Source organism: Numenius arquata, chromosome 8 (genome assembly GCF_964106895.1).
Source record: "Numenius arquata chromosome 8, bNumArq3.hap1.1, whole genome shotgun sequence".
Lineage (NCBI taxonomy): Eukaryota > Metazoa > Chordata > Aves > Charadriiformes > Scolopacidae > Numenius > Numenius arquata.
The window spans coordinates 32,240,941-32,259,988 of record NC_133583.1 but is presented as its reverse complement, the minus strand read 5'-3'; the positions used below and the strand labels follow the sequence as shown (position 1 = coordinate 32,259,988).

The following is a 19,048-nucleotide window of genomic DNA, read 5'->3' as shown; positions in this document are numbered from 1 at the left end:
CTCAGGCTTGCCTTCCTCTTGGGAGAGCTCATCCTCCGGTGGCAGCTCCTATTTGGGGTTTGCGCGGCCGCCTCCTCTCCGGTGCTGCCGCTAATCTACCAAAGTGCGTGCGGCAGCGCGGCGACGGGTGGGGAATTGGATGACACATGTCTCGCTATGTCCCGGCTGCTCTCCGAGGACGGCACGCAAGTGTGCCGGCAAGTGGGCAACACTTCCCCCGGGACGGCCTGCCGGCTCAAAATAAACTTGAGTTATGGATTTATTCAGCTTGTAAAACCTCAGCTGGCATAAATAATTGAGAAAGCAAAGGTTTGTCTGTGGTGCATACCTCAGGGACCCACTCCTGCCTCCCTCCCTCCCACCACCCTTTCTTATGAAAATGATCCCAGTTGCACTGATAGATAATAACAACACCAAGCAATTAAAAGCTATGGGTGGCTGGAGAGAGGAGAAAAGGTTCAGTTAATGAGCTTTTCCTCTTCCTGTGCCCAGGAGAGCCTCAGAAGTGACGAGGCGATTAAAGCGAAGAGATAATTATAGATTATGTGAAAATGGGTCCCTTGGGGGCCAAGGGCCTTGACATAAACAGTAAGTGTTGCGAGTGTCTCTCGGCTCCCCGTGTGCCGCCTGCTCCGCTCCACCAGCGCCGTGCCAAGCTGGATGGGCGAAGCCACCTGTTAGTGGCATCCGGGGCCACTCTGCAGCAGGTCCGCTGGGAGGTGGCTTGGACCAGCCCCAGGAAAAGGGGAGAGGACGCCCAAAGTAGCACCCGATCGCAGCCCTCTGCCCAGAGCTTTGTGCTGGAGGTAACCTGCGAGGCGGGAGGAAGGGGACGCGGCAAACCTGGAGGATGTTCTCTGCACAAGAGTAGAATATCTGAATTTCAAGCCTCTTCTGTGCTCTTTTTCATGGCAATCTTGATGGCTGTTTAGGAAGCAAATAGGTTTGTAGCACTCCAGGTAAGAAGTTGAAGCTGATTAACCAGTGGCAGGTCTTTTCCATGAGCTGTTTAAAAACTCTTTACTCAGAACATCTGTTTTGGACAGCTTATAAAGCCTGCCAACCCTGGGAAGAGATGGCTTGGTTTAAGTCCTTCCATGTCCTTTTATTCAAGGATGGAAAAAGCTGCCCATGTGTTACCTGCAGGCAACAGATACGCTTCAGCTCAACATTAAATCAGAGTTAGTATCTCTTACTGGGGTTGGGGGAGAGCAGAAGCAAATAGCTTTGGGAGTTGAACATGTGTCAGCAAGGGAGAAGAGAAACCCTTCTGACTATCCTCAAGAAATAGGTATAAACACATTCAGTGCTTTTACCAACAGTCAAGTGGTTGCTGATTTGAAGACTTTTTTTAGCTCAACAAAAAGTGCGAGCGCTTGTATATCAGACATGGAAACAAGTTGCATCTCAGTCTTCCTTTTAGCTACAAATTTTAAATAATTGTGCACATCTTTAGGTTGAGCTTCATGGTCTTTCCCATCTGAAGGTGTCTTGAATGCTGTATTTTTACTTAAATTGAGATTTTTCTGAAAATGCTGATAGAAATCCTATGGGTTCCACCCCCACACACACCAAGATTATCTGAGCAATGTCTTTGCAGTGTCACTTACTGTTATATTTCTGATTTACCTCCGTCTGTTTGTTCTTAGACTATTTCTACCAGTTTCTGGGGCTTGCTGCTGACTCTTACTAGTTTTATGTGGAGTGGAAAGTCCTGCTAGGAACTGGTCTGATGAAAACGCTGCATCCTTTTTGTTTTCCTGTAGCTACTACAGTAGAGGGATGATTCAGTATGTACACATACATGCATGTGCAATAAACGGAGGGGAAAAAACAACCCTGAGTTGCAAGGTTTTCAGGCTATGTTTCTTACTTGCCCTGTGTAGTTATGAATGCAAAGTCAGCAAATAACAGTAAGTTGTCTTTATTCTATTCCCCATTCAAGTGTAGCTTTTTCTCTAGTATTGGTCCCTCCAAAAATCTGGTTTTAACTCCTCTGAGCTCTTTTTTTTTTTTTTTTTTTTCCTCCATTTCCCTTCATGGTTTTGGCATGTGAATAGATAAAATTTTTTTAAAAGGCTGAAGTGCAGCTTCACATGAGCTTGCAGGTAAAATGTCTTTCTTAGGACTATATGGACTTCTCTCAAATCTATTCAGGAAAGGGCTCATTTCTCTTTGGCAATATTTATAGAAAAGTTGTAGATAATATATGCTAATTTTCTTTTTAAAGAAGGCATCAGGAGCAGAGGAATGGTTTAAACCTTGACAAATAAATGCAAGCAGAAAGACAAAATTTCCCAAAACCTCAGCTCCATGTGGGGAAATTGCTATTCTGGATTAATTCCATTGTGGAGCCCTCTGAAAGAAAAGTGTTTTTTTGGAAGGGTGGTATATAAAGCATTTGCAGAGCTGGTTATTCCAGAAAAGCTAAATCATATCCAAATAGCTGCGTCAGGTCATTTCCCCCTTACAGACAATATCCTTGGGAAAAGACTGTAGAAGTCTTGTCTGGAGGCTGTGGTAGGAAGACTGGCTGGTTTTGCTACATCAGTATTAACGTTCCCTCTCTCTGCTGGTGCAGACCCTGCAGCACGCTCCCCACAGAGCATGGTTGCTTTATCACTGCGGTGTGCCTTCTGCTCTGCTGGTACCTCTGGTGCTGCCGTGTGATGTGCAGGCACGGCTGAGCTGCCCTGACTCTCTCTGTGGCATGCAGAGATGCTGGCACCAAGGCTGACTGGGTGGCATCACTGCCAGGGACAGAGGGCATAGCCTGAGCTTGTGGTTGTGACATGGAAGACCATCCAGGAGTAACTGAGGATGGTTGTGGACTTCTCTAGCAAGGAGAGACTGGGCTCCGCTTTGGTGTTGCAGAAGAAAGAGTGATCCATAATAAACAAAGTGTGTGTGGCTGTGCAATGGGGAAAAAACAGCTGGAACCAAGTTACTCTACAGCGTTGTCTGAAAAGCAGCTTTGCCCAAAAGGCTGCTTTCAGCAGCCAAGGGTGTGTTTGAGAGGTTGGACTAACAGGGTAGGACTAGAAGGACTTTCCGGCATATCAAATCAGCCCTTGTTAGTGGGGGCAGGCATGTCTCATAACCCCATCATGAATCTGTCAAGCTCTATCTTGAGCAATACAAGCTTTTGCCTTTTCTAATCCCGCCATGAGATTCTTTTTTTGCCAGATTTCAAAGTAATTGCATCTAAAGCATGCAGTGATCTATTTCCCAGGAGCTTGTGTAGTGTACAGACAAGACCTCCAGTGAATGAGTTCATGAGAGACTGGTTAAGAAACTGGAAGACTTCTGTAATGTCCCTAGACCTACATATAGTGTGAAATCTTGTGCAGCATCTGGCTCTTTGCTAGAAAGGTACAAGTCAGCTATGAGGAAGGATGGCTTGTGTACAAAGAATAGGGGTGATGTGCAGGAGAATGGTGCTACTAAAGGAGCAACGCGAGAGAGAGGGCAGAGGAAGTGATTTCTCTGAAGAAAGCAGCACTTTACTGCAGGAGCTAAATATCAGCACTTTTTTTCCACCTTCTACTGACACTGAGGAAGGAAAAAGATGCTTGAAGGCTGAAGAATAGTGTAACTTATTATGCCAGGTGTGTAATAATGAGACTGGAAGTCAAAGTTGTGCATGGAGCTCTGTGCCATGGTTCTCTGCAGGGCACATGGTCTTGGTGACATTGGGGACTACGGGTCGAAGAGCATCACTTTTTCTTTGTAACCCATTACTCAGAAATGAAAATAACTTTTAAATTGTGCTTTTCCTTGCTCTGATGCTCTCCAGCCTGTGAGGTTCAAGAGCAGTGCAGATGAATAGGAAGAGCACTGTTGCCTTTTCGCACCGGGGGATCAGTTCTGAAACTGCCCCACTGCATTGCAGAGGTTGTTCTCTCCTGCCTGAAAAGCCCACAGCAGAACAACCTCTTTACTGGGTCTGCCCTGCTCCAGCAACCTCACATTTTTATGGAGAATTTCCTTTGAGGCTGTCAGGTCTGGGTTCTGCTGGAGATCCCAGATTGCCTTAAGTTAAGGTGATTAAAAACTGGAGATGTCATGAGAGGTAACTACTTTGTTTTTAACTCCTCTGAAGCTGCCAAGTCCCTTAGCAACTCTGAGGGGTTCATTTGAACCGTAGTTTTCATCTGGAAACTGGAAAGGGAGGGTAGTATGTGGGCTTTTGGTTTACTTCTAGAAATCCAATGACGTCTTTTCTTTGCTCCTTGCTAGCAACGCAGTTGTATCAGTGTATCTATACCTAAAGGTACTATTGTAAAGGTGCCTCCTGCAGTATGGCATAACTCCTTCTCGTAGAAAAATTGGCTGTGTTAGAATAAGTAACTTTCCACTGGCGTGCCGGCATGGATGGTAGGAGAGTTGTACTTTCTCAGCAGTACTGGTGTCAGTAACTTCCCATAATTAGGTATGTGAGTGCACGTTTATCTAGCAAGATAAAAATGTCTTGACTCTGCTCTGTCCCTTTGCTAAAGATTCCTGACATTTGCTTTTTTAACTGCCATGAAGCGCTGTAGCTCCAGTCACTCATACAAAGCTCTTTTGTAATGTTTTAAGAATCTGTGAAAGGTTTCAACTTCGTTAGAGATTCTTTTTGGTTGGCTGGTAAGAACAGAAGTTTTACTGTGTCTGAAGCCAGGGTATTTATTGGTTTTAGCTCCACAAGAAGTTATAGGTGTAACTCAAGCACCTGTGACGCCACAGCTTGATCTTTCTGCCTGCAGGTAGGCGTAAGCGAGCGCTCACTGGCATCCTGACGCAGACACGAGCTGGTCCCTCTGCATGCTCCCGCCTGCTGCTCTGAGCAGAGATAGTCATCAAGCTTTGTCTTAACACTGTCAACAAAAAAAAGGAGTGCAATTAGGTCACTTACAGGCTGGTAAATAAAAATAAAATAAATAATAGAAAAAAATGAAGCGCTGTGGTTAGATTCCAAGACAAACACCAAACACTTCATGAATCCCTGGACAATACTTCCCACAGAGTACCCAATAATAGCAGGCATCTGCTTTGAAGTCACCAAGAGAAAGTTCTTGCCCACTGTTCACACACAAAATACTAAGTTGTGGAGCTTGTCCTTTGGAGAGGCTGAGAGTATGAATGAGCTAAAGAGCAGAATAGCGTGGAAAAAGGAATGGGAAAAGGCTGATAAATGTGCTCATCTGGATGCAGCCTCTAGCTACAGAAATCCTTAAGCCACTGAGTTCCTGAAGCTGGGAGGACCTAACAGGGGACAGATTACTTCGCATACGTCCTGCTTTTTTCTCCAAGTCACCATTAGTGGACACTGTTTGAGATGGATGGCATCAGAAGTGTCTTTGGTTTCACCCAGAGTGACTGTAATAAGTTCGTATGGCAGGGAGAAGAGTAGCTTTAGCCTTTTGTCTTCTGTGGGATTGCAGTGATTTATACTGGGACTTCAGTGTGGTTATTGCTGGCTAACTTTATAGATTTCTTGTGCCAGTTCACAGGAGTAAGCTGACATTTGTCCTGGCATAATATTGTTAAAATCCTTGTTTTTTAGGAAGAATGATCTTCTGTCTGTTACCTTGGAAAAAAAACCCCATATTATTCTACGTGTGCAGTACTAGGTGTCTATTTCGATCCAGTGATACTATTGAAATGCCTGTAGTAAAGCTGGAGCATATGATGTGCCTGTGGCCTTTATGTTGTGCAGTAACACCATGCCTCTTTTGCTTTTGTTTCCTGAATAGGGAAGAGGACAAGAACATTTTTGACTACTGCAGAGAAAACAACATCGACTATGTAACCAAAGCCATTCGATCAAAAAAAGTGGATGTGAATGCTACAGATGAGGAGGTATGGAGAAAAAGACCATCAGTCTTTTAACTGCTTTGTTTATTAATTCAGTGCTGCTGCTTTTCAAAATTCCCTGGTTAGGATTGTTATAACAAGGTACTAAACATTTGAGAAAACACTTGGTCATCAAGACAGGGATAATCTATTTGAAAATAGCTTTCCGATGGATTTCTAGTATTGTGGATGTACTAGTTGTGATGCTGTAACAGAGAAAATAAATTTCTGATATGCTATTTTAAGCAATGCCAGCAGCCACTTGCAGAGTAAGATCTGAACACCTACCTTTCTCCCACCTTGTAGATTAAAAGTGGTCAAAGAGAAGTAGGAAGTGAGGGAAATGGCTTTTTTGACCAATGGACTCTGTGAATGGGTGAAGTAGGATTTCTGCCATGCCATCAACTTTTCCTCATTCCAAAGTGGAGGGCAAATGAGTGACATGGGCTTTCCAGCTTCACAAAAACAGTGACATTGTCCGTTCTTTCTCTGCTCATCAAACTCAAAACACAATTTTCCCTATAGGAAGATAATACAGGCATTGCCAGAAACCTCAAGAAAAAGATAAGTGTCTAAAATTGTGAGTTGGCTTGATCCTTTTGTTGGTAAAAGTAAACCCCTGATGTGAATGGTTTCCTGTTCATCCTTCAGGAAATGTAGCGGTACCAGCTTTATCGCCTTGGTTTCAATGCTTGCATACTGCCACCTAGCCCTGCTCGCCATCCATCGTATGTACAGCTACTTTTGGCTGCTGCTTTCCAGCACATTGTGTTTTGGTGAACAGATGAAGTGCTTACACATTCATAGACTGAGACGCCACAAATTCAGTTGGGTTCTCCTGTAGCTCTAAGCAGATTTCTGCCCTCTGAGCCATGACAGCCCCGGCTGGGGCTCTGAATGCTGATGGCACAGCCTTTTATTATTAATCAGGAATTCATGTGAATTAATTTTCAGAGGAGAGGAGGGAGGGTGTTCACGATCAGGGTTGGAATTTCACATCATAAATTCAATGAACTGAAACTGTCACGTGCCACACAGTCACTGCAACAGCGCCATTACCAAGCTCCATCCCTCCTCCTGCTGCTCACAAGTTACAGAAGTAAATGTCCACGGCAGTCCCACAGAATATGACTGGAGTCCTTTCATTAATAAAAGCTCGGTTTTGGGATCACACGCTTGCAATAAGTGTATAATAACATCATGTTAGCATTGCTTCAATTCCACTGGCAAGATGCTCTTTTGTAGTTTGCAGGGTTCAGAAGCTCGTACCTTCCTTTGTGTTCAAGCAACAAATGTGCTTGTTTTCAGCCAAATAAATTTTGTTTTTTAAAAAAAATCAAAATATTTGGTGAAAGAGGGCTCAAAGATTTTTGTGCTCTTAACAACATACATGTTTAGAGACAGATCTGAAAACTGCCAGGTGACATCCTCTTTGGGAATTATCCATGAGTCTCTGATGTAAGAGGAGACCTGTTTCTGAACTAATGGGTATTGGCACATGGCTGTTGCAGAGTATGGAATTGCTTCAGCACAGATAGGAGCTGAAAACTGCCTGCTTGGGGAGGGCTCATGGGAAGATTCCCACTGGTGCAAAATTCCCTTATAGATTAAATTCTCACAGCCTCAGTGATTTTGGCTTACCTCAGCAAATGTTCAAACAGGGAACTTTTTTCCCTTTTTTTTTTTTTTTTTTTTTGGCAAGTGCTGGTCTCTTAACTGGTCAAAAAAAAAAAAAAAAAAAAAAAAGAAATTTAGCATACCAAAAAGAAAAATCTAAAAGAAATAGTTCATGTTACGTTAAGGAGCTGAAACCATTACCAATGTTGTTCCAAACACATTCTTCACAGTGTGGAGGGTATCTTGTTTTCCAATATTGTGCAGGTTGATTGAAGTTTTAGAACTCATTTTTGACTAGAGATAACCCAGACCAAGCCTTTGGTAGAGTGAAGTGTATGCAAGCATAATCTTGTCATTTTTATTAACTGTTTTAGTGTTACTGTATAAATACAACCTGCCATATCCAAAAGATGCCTCTCCTAGCCCTCTGAACATAACTCATGCTGTCAGTCCTTTGATTTAAATGCATATAAATTTAAAGTGGCAGCAGGGATACATACAAAGAGTTAACTTGTCATGAAACAAAATCTACTGAAGCACCAAATAGTCTTGTGCTAAACTGCAAAGATGCTAGGTTCAGCCTTTCCTTCTACAATAAAGACTTGACTGAGGTTGTAAGGTGTTTAGATTTTATTTTTATGTGATGCATTAGTACTGTATCTAATTGTATCCCCTCATTTTGTGCAAACCTGAAATAAGTTAGCAAAAGGAGAAAAGAAATCAAGAATAAAAACGTAAAATGGGGACAAGCCAACTTACTCGAAGCAAAACGATTTAAGAAAGAGCAAGAGAAATCTCTGGGGTTTTAGATGTAGATGCACATGGCAACTTTGAAAGCCTAAGTGGTCTTCTCCCCACAAGAAATAAAGATCTTCATGTAGAGCATTCAAGCTAGCGTACCTGCTAACAGTTTGGATATAATAAACTTCAATTTAGAATTAAGCAAAGGATCTAATGACAGTAATCATGTACAAGCTTCCATTTACTGTATCTAAATTGCCCAGAGTTCAACAGAATAGCTTGCATTCACTTAGAAGAAGTAGCACAGACTAAAACAAGCCGTTTCTCTTGTGTATGTCAGCAGGACTAATGAAATAAGAAATGGACTGTGGCTGTGAAGTTGCCACAGGCACATCCTGGTAGTGTGGATTGCTTGCTGCCTTTTTGAGAACAGCGTTTCAACTTTTACCAAACCAAAAACTGCTCAAAGGCATAGATGAGTTGCTTTTGCAATTTGTGCCAAGGGCTGTGGAGGTTGTAGATAGAGAATTTTTTTTTTAATTGCTGGAGAAATCCCAGTAAACAAACATGTTACCTGTGCGCAGTATTTAAGCTCTTGCCAGAACTTTAATGAAAGGCATCTGAAATGATGCTCGCTTAGTCCCCGATCCTCGTGCTTTTGAGACAGCAAGTGCCAAATTGGTGCCAGCTTGCCAAGGAAAAGACAAGGGGAAAAAAATGAGTTTGAAGAAGAATCGCGTACTTCTGGATTTACAGGCTTACTCCCATTAGAAAAACTTTCCCAAATGTTTCAGAGCTCTGAAAGTGACTGATTTCCAAATCAAATCTGAAGTTTACCTGCATAATTGCAACAACGGCCCTTCCATTCACTGTTTTTGCTGTCACGAGGGGATGCAGCCGTTCTATATATATCTCTTCTTAATTACCAGTAATAAAACACTTGCCACAAGTTAGAGTGGCTCTCATTGCTGTACAGCCATTACAGCTGCAAACAACATGCCTAGAAGTATAGCTTAATATTGTAGCACATCCGTTCAGTTTGGCTTTGTTCTTCTCTTTCTCTGCACTGGCTAATTGATGTGAAAATCATTCCCATCCGTTTGTCTGCTGAGACTCGGTATATCTGAGACAAATCCCTGTCCTGTGCTTTGTTTGTGAACACCCTGTGACTTGGAGCTGAGCAAAATTGATGTGCTGTTGGCTTGAGAAACTGCTGCAGAAGCTGGCCAAGCTGGCAGCGGTTATCCGAGCAAAGCACTGAAGATTTAAGAGGCAGGGTTAGTGCACTGGGGCTATTTTTATGCTTTTTTTTTTTATTAAATACTTCAAAGGCAGGGAAAAAATGCATCCTCTCAAGTAACTTCTGCAGCAACTGTTGTGTGTTTGAATTGCATGGAGGGAGTACCTTGATGTTTGATTACATTTAGTCAAGACCTCACTACTGCAGTGCTTTCCGGTATGGAATTATTCATGTTGCTTTGAGTCTCTTACTGCTTAATGAAATAGTCATATGGGAACTGTTTGGGGAAAGCTCAATCTGTGGTCCTTAAGATTTTCACCGTGTTGTTTAAGCACACAAACGCATGCTATATGCTGATATAAAGCAGCAGCTCTGTGGACTAAAGAATTTTTCAACACAGGTGTATAGGTGATACCCATACTATACAAAGAGTTGAATTGTACATTCAGTTTGTTTGTCTTATTGCTGAGGTTTGTTTTAAGGAAGACATGGGAAATCAGTGGACTTTGTAACTGCAACTTAACTAGAATTCCCGAGCATTTTAACTTGTCTGATACGATGCAAACAGTAGTGAATATTATCTTATTTTAAATATGAGTTTCTTAGTAATGCTTTTTGTTATACAATAAGCAGGTTGGGATTCTTCTGCAGGTGTTTTTACTTCCATATCAAATGGTGTGCTCTTGCACAGAAGGTCTCCAAGGTCCCTTACACCCTGTGTTCCAGGCATAGCGTGCTGCAAGGATGCAGACGTTTCTTGGGTGGAACGTGTCAGCTTTTTAATAGTGCACAATTACAATGCAGAGCCATTTAAGGTACTAATTGGAAAATATTGTATCCATTTAGAATTGCAGAGAAAATATATAGGTAAGCAGAGTGTAATTACCCAAAGTGGAATTGGCCCAAGACTTGAAATCCATACTCCTGCAAATAGCACGAGGAGATTTTTAATGACTATAGATGATCGGGCTTCAGTTTCTTTTCTTGTTCAAAAGGCAACATTTGCAGCAGAACCAGCCTTCCAGTGTCATGGGAAGGGACCAGTTGCACAGTGCTGCAGTACCCCTGGGGTGACAGAATTGGTTTTCCTTCATTGGCCTCAGCCAAGTTCAGCACCAATAAAATGAGATTCTGCTTGTCCGGAGACAATGCAAACCAACATATTGTAGCCACTAATCTCTAATGTGAATTTTGATACAAAGGAGGGAAATGCCTCTGTTTTGTCATGTAACTGCACAATAATTACACTTGTGTAATTACAATATTATTCCTCTACACATATATAAAGAAACTGAAATCTTCTGTTGAAGTATTTATTGCTATTATGCATATTGCAGGTAGTGCTTCTTTCTTTTGAAATAAACTTCTGTGGCACAAAAGATGTTGGTATTTGTCCAACTGAAATTCTACATCTTAAGTAATTACCAGTCCAGAGAAGAGTTAAGGATGCTAAACATGAATTAAAGATCTTTCCATGTTTACCAATTGTTTTAAATTATACTCTTTCCCCCTTCTAGATTTTGATAGTGGTGTTGAGTGCAAGAACATTAATCATTAAATGGCCTATGGATGTCATCAGTGCTTCCATAGAAAGTCATTGTCAGAAAATTCATTCTAATTCAAGGTTAATTAGTGTAACATTAAGATTATGTGTTACAAAAATTAATTACTTGCTGGGTCAAAAAGTGTGTTAAAAAGCTTAATGCCCGTTGTCTGAGATCGCATTTCCTTACTCAAAATCATGTTCTACCTCTGCTGCCCTGCCCAAGAATGTCCAGCAGAAGCAGTGTGAGCTGTGGTTGCAGTGTCTTCTGCTTTTCCTGCTGTTTTGGCACCGTGGTCGGGAAATTTGGCTCTCAGTTCCCATTAGCAGATAAATGAGTTGCTCACCTTGTTCCCCACTGCTCTGTTGAGAGATTTATAACCAGGCGTGGGCTAATTTAACTGATTTCATCTGTGAAGGTCTGTGACTGTTTTGTGTAGCGCACTGGAAAACACAGGCCAGTTTGACGGTGTCACAGCTTCGGGGGATGACTTCTGGTTATCTGCAGGGTGATTTCCAAGGAATCCCCTGCAAGTGTGCCACGTGCCGTCCTAAATCAGGAGAGACTGGTACTGACAGTAAGTCTAATTTACTAAGAGTACATAGTAAACAAAGAAGAAAACCTTCCATCTCAAAACTACTTTGAGCTACCTTTCCCTTTAGAATTGCTGATATATAAAAGCTTGTATGGTTCATAGAAAATGTCTCAGAGCTGCTTGTCAAAAGGCTTTGTTGCTGCTTTGAATGCATTTTTTTCAGTATAAGAGGACAAGCACTCCAGCCTCAGCACAGGGCTGTTAAAGCGTGTGAGACTGTGTGACAGCTCTGCTGTGATGTCCTGTTGCAAAAACAAGCGTTGCCTTCCACAGGCTTGGCCGTTCTAGCCCAGAATCAGAGCGTGACCCCAACCCCAAAAGCTTGGCTTCACTTCAGTACATCCACAGCCCTTTCCGAGGCCAGCTGGGTGTTCAGATGTGCCTGTCAGCCCTCAGAGGGGTCCCACGCCACCTCCCATCTATCTCCTTGACATCGAAGTTCAGATCTTCCTGCCTTGCATCCCCTCCCATGGTGGCAGAGACATGCAGAGAGACTTCAGGTGTGGGGAGACTTGTAGAAAGAGGATGGGAATAAAACTGGGAGGGGCTGGAGGCATGGATGCAGCAACCTGTGTTGCAGAGCTGAGAAGGGGACGGTCATGGGTGATGCCTGCCCAGACACCCAGTTTTTATCTTCTGTTGCAGCAGAGGTGGGGCCCATGGGTTGAGTGTTTCGGACCTGCCAGAGGAATGAGTTTTTGGGGACTTGGCGACTGAGTGACTTAGGCAGCATTGAAAAATCTTACCCATACTGTGTAAGTCATTCCTTCCAGAAAAGTCAGAGGTGTCAAAATCCCAAATCTATACGGGAAAACAAATCATGTCATGGCTTCTGATTTTCATGCTTTGCTGCTTTTCCCCTTTAAATTTTTTGCTGACTTGTGGGTTTGATGCTAAATTAATGAAAAATGGAACTGTCATTTTCAACATTTCTAGCATTATTCTTTAAGTCCAAATCAAGAGCAATAGTATGTTTCATACTAATATTAGTGTATTTTTTTTTTAAAGTCTGTGTTAATTTCGTTACTAGTACTCAATAGCAAGATTATGATTCTCAGCTTTTTTTTTTTTGGCTGGCTTTGTTAATTTTCTCCTGGATGTTGCAGGGCCGGGCTCTGCTCCACTGGGCGTGCGACAGAGGACACAAGGAGCTGGTTTCAGTACTTTTACAGCATGCTGCTGACGTTAACAGCCAGGTAAGAAAAGAATAAAAAGTTGATGTGATTTGGTTGATGTGTTATGTAGCCTCCTGACCAAATGTTTCAAATGAAACGGAATTCTTCCAAAACTCCATAGCAAGTTCTCTCAGGACGTTTATCACAGAGAAGAACATCCAAAAAGGTAACCTGGGAAAAATAACAGAATTTTGTGCATGAAATATATAGTCATAGGGGGCCTTTTTCAGTTCCTGCTGAAACTTCTCCCTGCAGTAAAGTTTTTTTGATCGCTGGCTGTGGCTTCCAGTGTGACTTGTGGCACCGATGGCAAGAAGCATTTCCAGCGTATGAGGTGTTTGGTAGCTTCCTACATAAAGTGCATTCTCCAGTGTATTTTTTGTAACACTACACTCTTAGCAGAGCTTTGTGGACTAATGGAAAGAGAATCCCACTTTGCCTAGGAGAAAAGGTCCAATAAATGCCTGGTTTTGGCAGAGCATCCCGCAGGGTTAGGTGATGCTTCAGGTCACGGTGTGGTGGGCGTGTGACAGCGACAGTAGGATCTCAGTGCTGACTGAGGGCAAAGTCAAACGGTTTATGTCATTTCCATCCCCACATACCCACCTCACACCCTTGGGGGTCACCATTTCTAGCACAATTTGACTTAATTGAACATAAAATGGCTTTTTAGCCACTGCAGTTTGCAGCCCACATGTCTGAGCGAGCTAAACTAGCAGCAGTTTTAGGGTACCTTAATAGACCAGGCTGTGAACTGCTCAGCAGCCGCTTTGCAAGTGGTTCATTCCAGCCAGCCAGCTTGAGTCTGGCTGTACTCATGAGTCAACGCTCGGAGTTTTGTCAGCTTCTTGTAATTAAGGGCTGACCTGTGTAAATGCGATCGTGTTCGGAAATAATTGTCCAACATATTTCTGTCAAATTATGATTGACTGCTCTTTACCTTACTGGCTTCGTTCTCCTGCCCAGTTTGGACATAGATACACCTCTGCTGACAAATTTTCTAGCTCTTACCAGTGAGATCTTAAGCAGCCTTGCGATAAGTGCTTCAGGAATTGGTAAGTGGGACCTTAAGTACAGTTGCAATCTGAAGGTTTGTCAGCAGACCTGTAGCGTTCACAGGCTACAAATAGCTGTCTTGGTACTTACACACATATGAAAGTGTTGTAAAAAAGTCTTTCTTGCCTTTGCCTGGGCAGAATTGCAGGTGGAACAGATAATAGGAAGCGTGGCTCCGCAGTAGCTGGTGAGAGACGTATCTTCATGCTTCGACCTTGGGGATTTCAGTTGTAATGGATTTTATAGAAGATTTTCCTTATATGTAAGAGGGGCAGTGGAGCCAGTATAAATGGGGGGCTTTGCGTGCCCCACTGTCAGCCTAGGCTGTCACCTTTCAGTCAGAGGTGGTGAGTGACATGTTGGATAAATGTGAGAACAGCTTTGCCTTGAAATCGGGGAGGAATCGGATCAGATACCTTCCTGTCCCCTTTGCCCTGGCAGCCAGGGAGATGGTTCTATCTGGGATGCTGTACTGCTGCGGCAGTTTGAAAAGTCACTTACTTTGATGCTTGTCTCATTTCTTTGGAGGTAAAGTCTGACTCTCAGAAGAAAAGGCTGAAGGGAGAGTCATCTTATTTTTTCCCTGAACAATAACTTTCTGTTAAATTCTTCTTCTCTTTTTTTCTATTTGATGTATTGCACATTTTCTGACCAGATTATTTTTGGCCAGTAACAAAAGGTTAATAATAGCCATAAAAAAAAATAAAATCAATCTTTGAATATTTTTTTTCCACCAAGGTAATAAAGGAGAATTTTTTTATAAAGGTCTCTGTTCACACGTAGGTGTGTTCCCAGAGAAGGCAGATACATTTTTATTCTCAGCCATATATAAATTGCAATAACATTTCAAGACTTTGTGACCTAGTGTTTATTTCTCTTTTTTTTTTTATTTTGACCTTTACCCTGTAAGAATTCACATCTTCACATCCAAAGCAAGAGCAGAAGGAATTTTAAGAGCGACCAAAAGAAAAAGGGAGAGGGGAAAAACTCTGGCTTCCTAACAGGCCATAAACACCATAGTGCCTGCTGTTATACATTACCAAATGCAGTATCAGTTAATGTGCAGGCTATAAAGAACAGTGGGTTAAGTGTCAGGGAATCTCTGGTGACTTGAATCAGTGTCGTTATTTCAGCGTGATGTGCTCTCGGTAGAGGTTCCCTTTGCAGGCTGCATGGAGCTCCTCTGGTAGAGCCCAGCGTGCAAGCAGCTGCTGCAATTTCCACCCACCGCTCAGGTCTTCAGGTGTTTTTCTGTCTTGTTCCATTGTACAGCAGTACCTGCGTGCAGGAGGCGTATAAAAGAAAGAATAAATTAGGGAAGATGAAAGTTATGAGCAGGTAGTGAAGGAGACAAATGTTATAGACTGATTTTTTTATTTTTTTTTTAAATTACCTGTGTTTTAGTATGCTTCTAAAAAGTTAGTCAAACAGCATGGCAGATTTATGCTCTCTTCCATTGCCTTTTTAATAAATGCTCTTCCATCTTGGCTCTCTTGGAGTGTGCTGAAGGATTTAGCTGCCCTAAGCAGATGGTGAGAGTGGTGCTCTTCCAGGTGGCCTGGACTAAGTCGTACCAGTTCTCTGTGCTTGTAGATGTGCCTTATTCACTTTTTGCTGCCTTATTTTTAGTTACATTTGTACTGCTCATTGTCCAACTACTTACAGTCTCTGGATGGAGAGGCTCTGCGAGAGTCAATTTAACTGCTATTTGCTGATAAACAGACAGCTTGGGAGCAGGAGGAGAGGTCGCCTGGCTCTGCTGAACTCCTGTAGCACGCTCAAAACCACTTTAGTTCTGGGAATAACCACACACTCCTGGACTGGAGTAGTCCAGCGCCTGTGCTTTTTGGTTTAAACAGTGGTACTGCAGTTTCAAAAGGGTCGTTCATTAATGTCACTGAAAAGCTGCAGCCATTCAGTTCTCTGATTGTTCATAATTAGTTCTAATAGCACGTTTGAAAAGAGGTGGTAAGCAATTGCCATGGGCAAGGTGATAGAGGCAACAGGCTTCTCTGCTTTGTTGAAAAGGGGCATTTGTGTAATTGAATTAGGTAAATCTTCAGAGCCAGAGGCCATTTCAAAGTGGGTGGTGGTATGGTATTTTGGAGCTCTGCTGGAAATACCCAGAGCTTGGGGCTTAGTCTTGAAAACAGCCACCTTCCACGGGAACCGTTTGCCTAATGTGTAGGCTTTTAATTGAGTGATGAAGTGAAAGGGAGTATATTCATAACAGTTATGAAGGAGCTCAGCAACATGATTATAATATCCATTTCTAGCTTAAAATATATGAAGACATGAATAATTTTTCCTTGCAGAGGATAAGCAACAAAGGGAAACCTTTTTCCCGTACAGAGAGAGTTTTTCCTTGCAGTTTTCCCTGGCCTTGGAAAAGAGTTTTTCTAGGGCCAGGGGAGGCACTGAATGCAAGCTCCACAGACTTGCTCCCCAGCTTCGTGCTACCCAGCGGCTGTGCCATGGCATCCTCGGCGTTCCCCGTGCCAGCAGCAGCGAGCTGGCCTGGTCAGAGGCTTTATTTGTCCTCAGTGGTATCTGGTGGTGCAGTGCCAGTGTGGAGGAAGACAGCAGAACTCAGCTCCGCTCCTGGATGTGAGATGCTGCTCAACCAACTGTCAGAGGAGCTCCTTTAGTGTATTTAGGGGGAAGTTTAGGCACAATGTACTGCTTCAGTACTATTAGGTGGAAAAGTGCTCTTGGGCTCTAAGTCTGGTCACCTTCTTCTGCAAGAGCAAGGCAAGTAAAGCAGCTTGAAAAGGAGGATTCTGTGCTCTGGTGCAAAGGCCCCACGTGATTGCTCATCCTACGCAGGGAGCACTGCGTGTATACAAATTACTAGTGCTGTTTTAAGAAAGATGAAGGGCATCATGGTATAGTAATTCTCTGATGAGAGAGAGAGAGAAGGACAAATAGCATCTCTCATTTGTAACATCAAAACAGTAGACTACAGACTCTCCTCCTGGACTTGCTGTGGCTGCACTTTGTTCCATGGGTACTCTTTACTCCAAAATAATCATCTGTGCATTCAGGGTGTGCCCTTGGGAACGCTTGGGGAACTATCCTGTAGTGGTTGCCTCAGATCAGCTTTCTATGGAACAGCTTTTCAATCCTTTCTGGCCATGTGAACAAGTCTTAAATACTGCTGGCTGTAAGTGGAACTGTATCACTTGACATGCAGGGTAATTAAGGGCTGTGTATGTATCTGTGTGGTAGAGCAGCTGAGTGTGTCTAAAAATTGTTTTATTATTTTTAAGCTACATCATTGTGCAGTTCTATAAATCAGCTTATCAATGTTATGTTAGTCACTTGCGTATGCTAAAATTGTACTGTAATTATGACTACAAGGATAAAAAAAGCTATAACTGATCTTCAGTTTTTATTTGTTGACCTTTCACTTTACTAGGGAAGGTGCGGATCACTGTACTGAGACTTTAAACCTCTTGCCAGCAAGTTCTCAATGGTTACCTGTGAATCCTCAGGGGTTTGAGAAGGAAACTTGAGAACCAAAGCTGAAAAACATCAGGATATGAAATCTGTTGCTAGTATATGTGGATTTTATTTTATTCATTCATATACACTGGTAATTTCAGTGAAAAACATCTAGAGTCTATACTGGCTGCAGAGGAAGTTGGTTGCTCTTTGGTTCCAATGTTGTATCTGTGTCTTGTACCAATTCACGCAAGGCTGCACAGCTGTCTGAAGTCATGCTTCTTAGCATGTATGATTTTGACATAGCTGGATTTTTTCTTTTTTTTTTTTCCTTTTTTTTTCTTTTTCTAGAAGACATCTAGAGTAGTGGGAGGAGTGTGGTTGCCTCCCGAGCTTGTCTTTTTTCCCGGTCCCCTGCCACCTCTAGCAGACAGCCACTTCGCTTCCCTCCCCTCTGTTTGCATGCTAACACGCTTGTGAGTCAGAGGACTTCTGGAGTCGGGGATGTGGCGTAGCCCTCCCCTTGTAATACCTCCACTCACTGCCTCATTGGGGGGGGAAAAAAAAAATCTTTTCAAATGAAGACAATACAAACATAATAAATGTCAGGGAGGGTTCATCTCCCTCATGACTCAATCCTTCTCAAACAACATTATTATTGACTGGCCTATTGGTTGCCAAAAAAGAAAATCAATTGTACTAGAAGTAGTTGCTGGGCCACAGATCATGGTACTAACCCAGCAGAGACAGGTTGATTTTTATCAACTATCCAAAGACTAATTTCCACCATTAGCTGAAAATGAAGTAGAAATTACAGACGTCAAAGATTGCTAAGATTGGTGGTCTGTTGGTTTTGGTTTATTTGTATGTTTTTTCTGTTTTCCTGCCTGACTCTAAAAGGATTGTGTCTGTATAGGATAAAAAGAAGCAAGGAGAAGTTAGGCCTGCTTGCCTGGCTGTCATTGCCAGTTTTTTTTCATTTGGATTTCACAACAAGAATACGAGTTGCTTCATTCTCTGCATGGGCCTCGTGTTGGAGGCGTTGTGTAGATGTTTAAAAATGAAGCTGGTCTCAGCAAACATGCATCCCTTCCCTGCCTCCTGCAAGGAATATTGGTCATGCCCTCATTTTTCTGTATCTGTAGGGACATGTTGAGGAAATCAGTGTGGGCATCTTGGCTGTTCTGACCAAGGACCAAAGGCCACAGACTGTATCTGCACAGCTTTCCCCTTCCCCGGTGAATAAGTGTGTGTGTGTGTATCCATGCAGCCCACCACCTTTGCCGCAAGCTGATGGGTGCGAACACACTTGTAGGTGGGATGCCAGCTGCCAAAGTGCTCTGCTGTTACGACCATTGTCTAAACCTGGCTGGGATTGAAAAGGAAAATGTCTGAGCCTTGTGCCCTTGCAGTTAATGTCCCTAGTATAAATCTCCCCCTAAATATACTAAAAGCCTGGCTCATAAAGCCAGGAGGGACCCTGTCCTGGATCTGATGATTGCTGCAGAGGCTTTGGCATAGTGATGCTCACAGCAAGCAAAGGATGTCGCAGGTACTGCTGAATTGACCGTTGCTGCGGTGGGAAGGTACAGTGGCAAATGGATGAAGACACTAAACAAAGATGAAAAGCAAAGCAATGAGAGCAGAATTATTAGCCACAATAGTTTCCTTCTTCCCTTATACAACCCCCCCCCCAATCCCCGTCTCAATATTTCTGTAGTCAGCTTTGCCAAGCAGATCTCAGAAGACTCTGCAGGCTCATACCCCTTCAGTCTTGACATTGTTGCCAATGGGTGTG

The 19,048-nt window shown here is 42.8% G+C and overlaps 1 protein-coding gene across 1 annotated transcript in view; it reads left to right on the top strand.

Annotated features, from left to right (window-relative positions):
- ACBD6 (acyl-CoA binding domain containing 6) overlaps positions 1-19,048 on the top strand; it is a 90,001-nt gene that overhangs the window by 33,571 nt on the left and 37,382 nt on the right. Inside the window, exons 5-6 of the mRNA XM_074152264.1 lie at positions 5,739-5,844; positions 12,682-12,771. Coding sequence (XP_074008365.1) covers positions 5,739-5,844; positions 12,682-12,771 — 196 coding nt within the window. The remainder of the gene's footprint in view (positions 1-5,738; positions 5,845-12,681; positions 12,772-19,048) is intronic.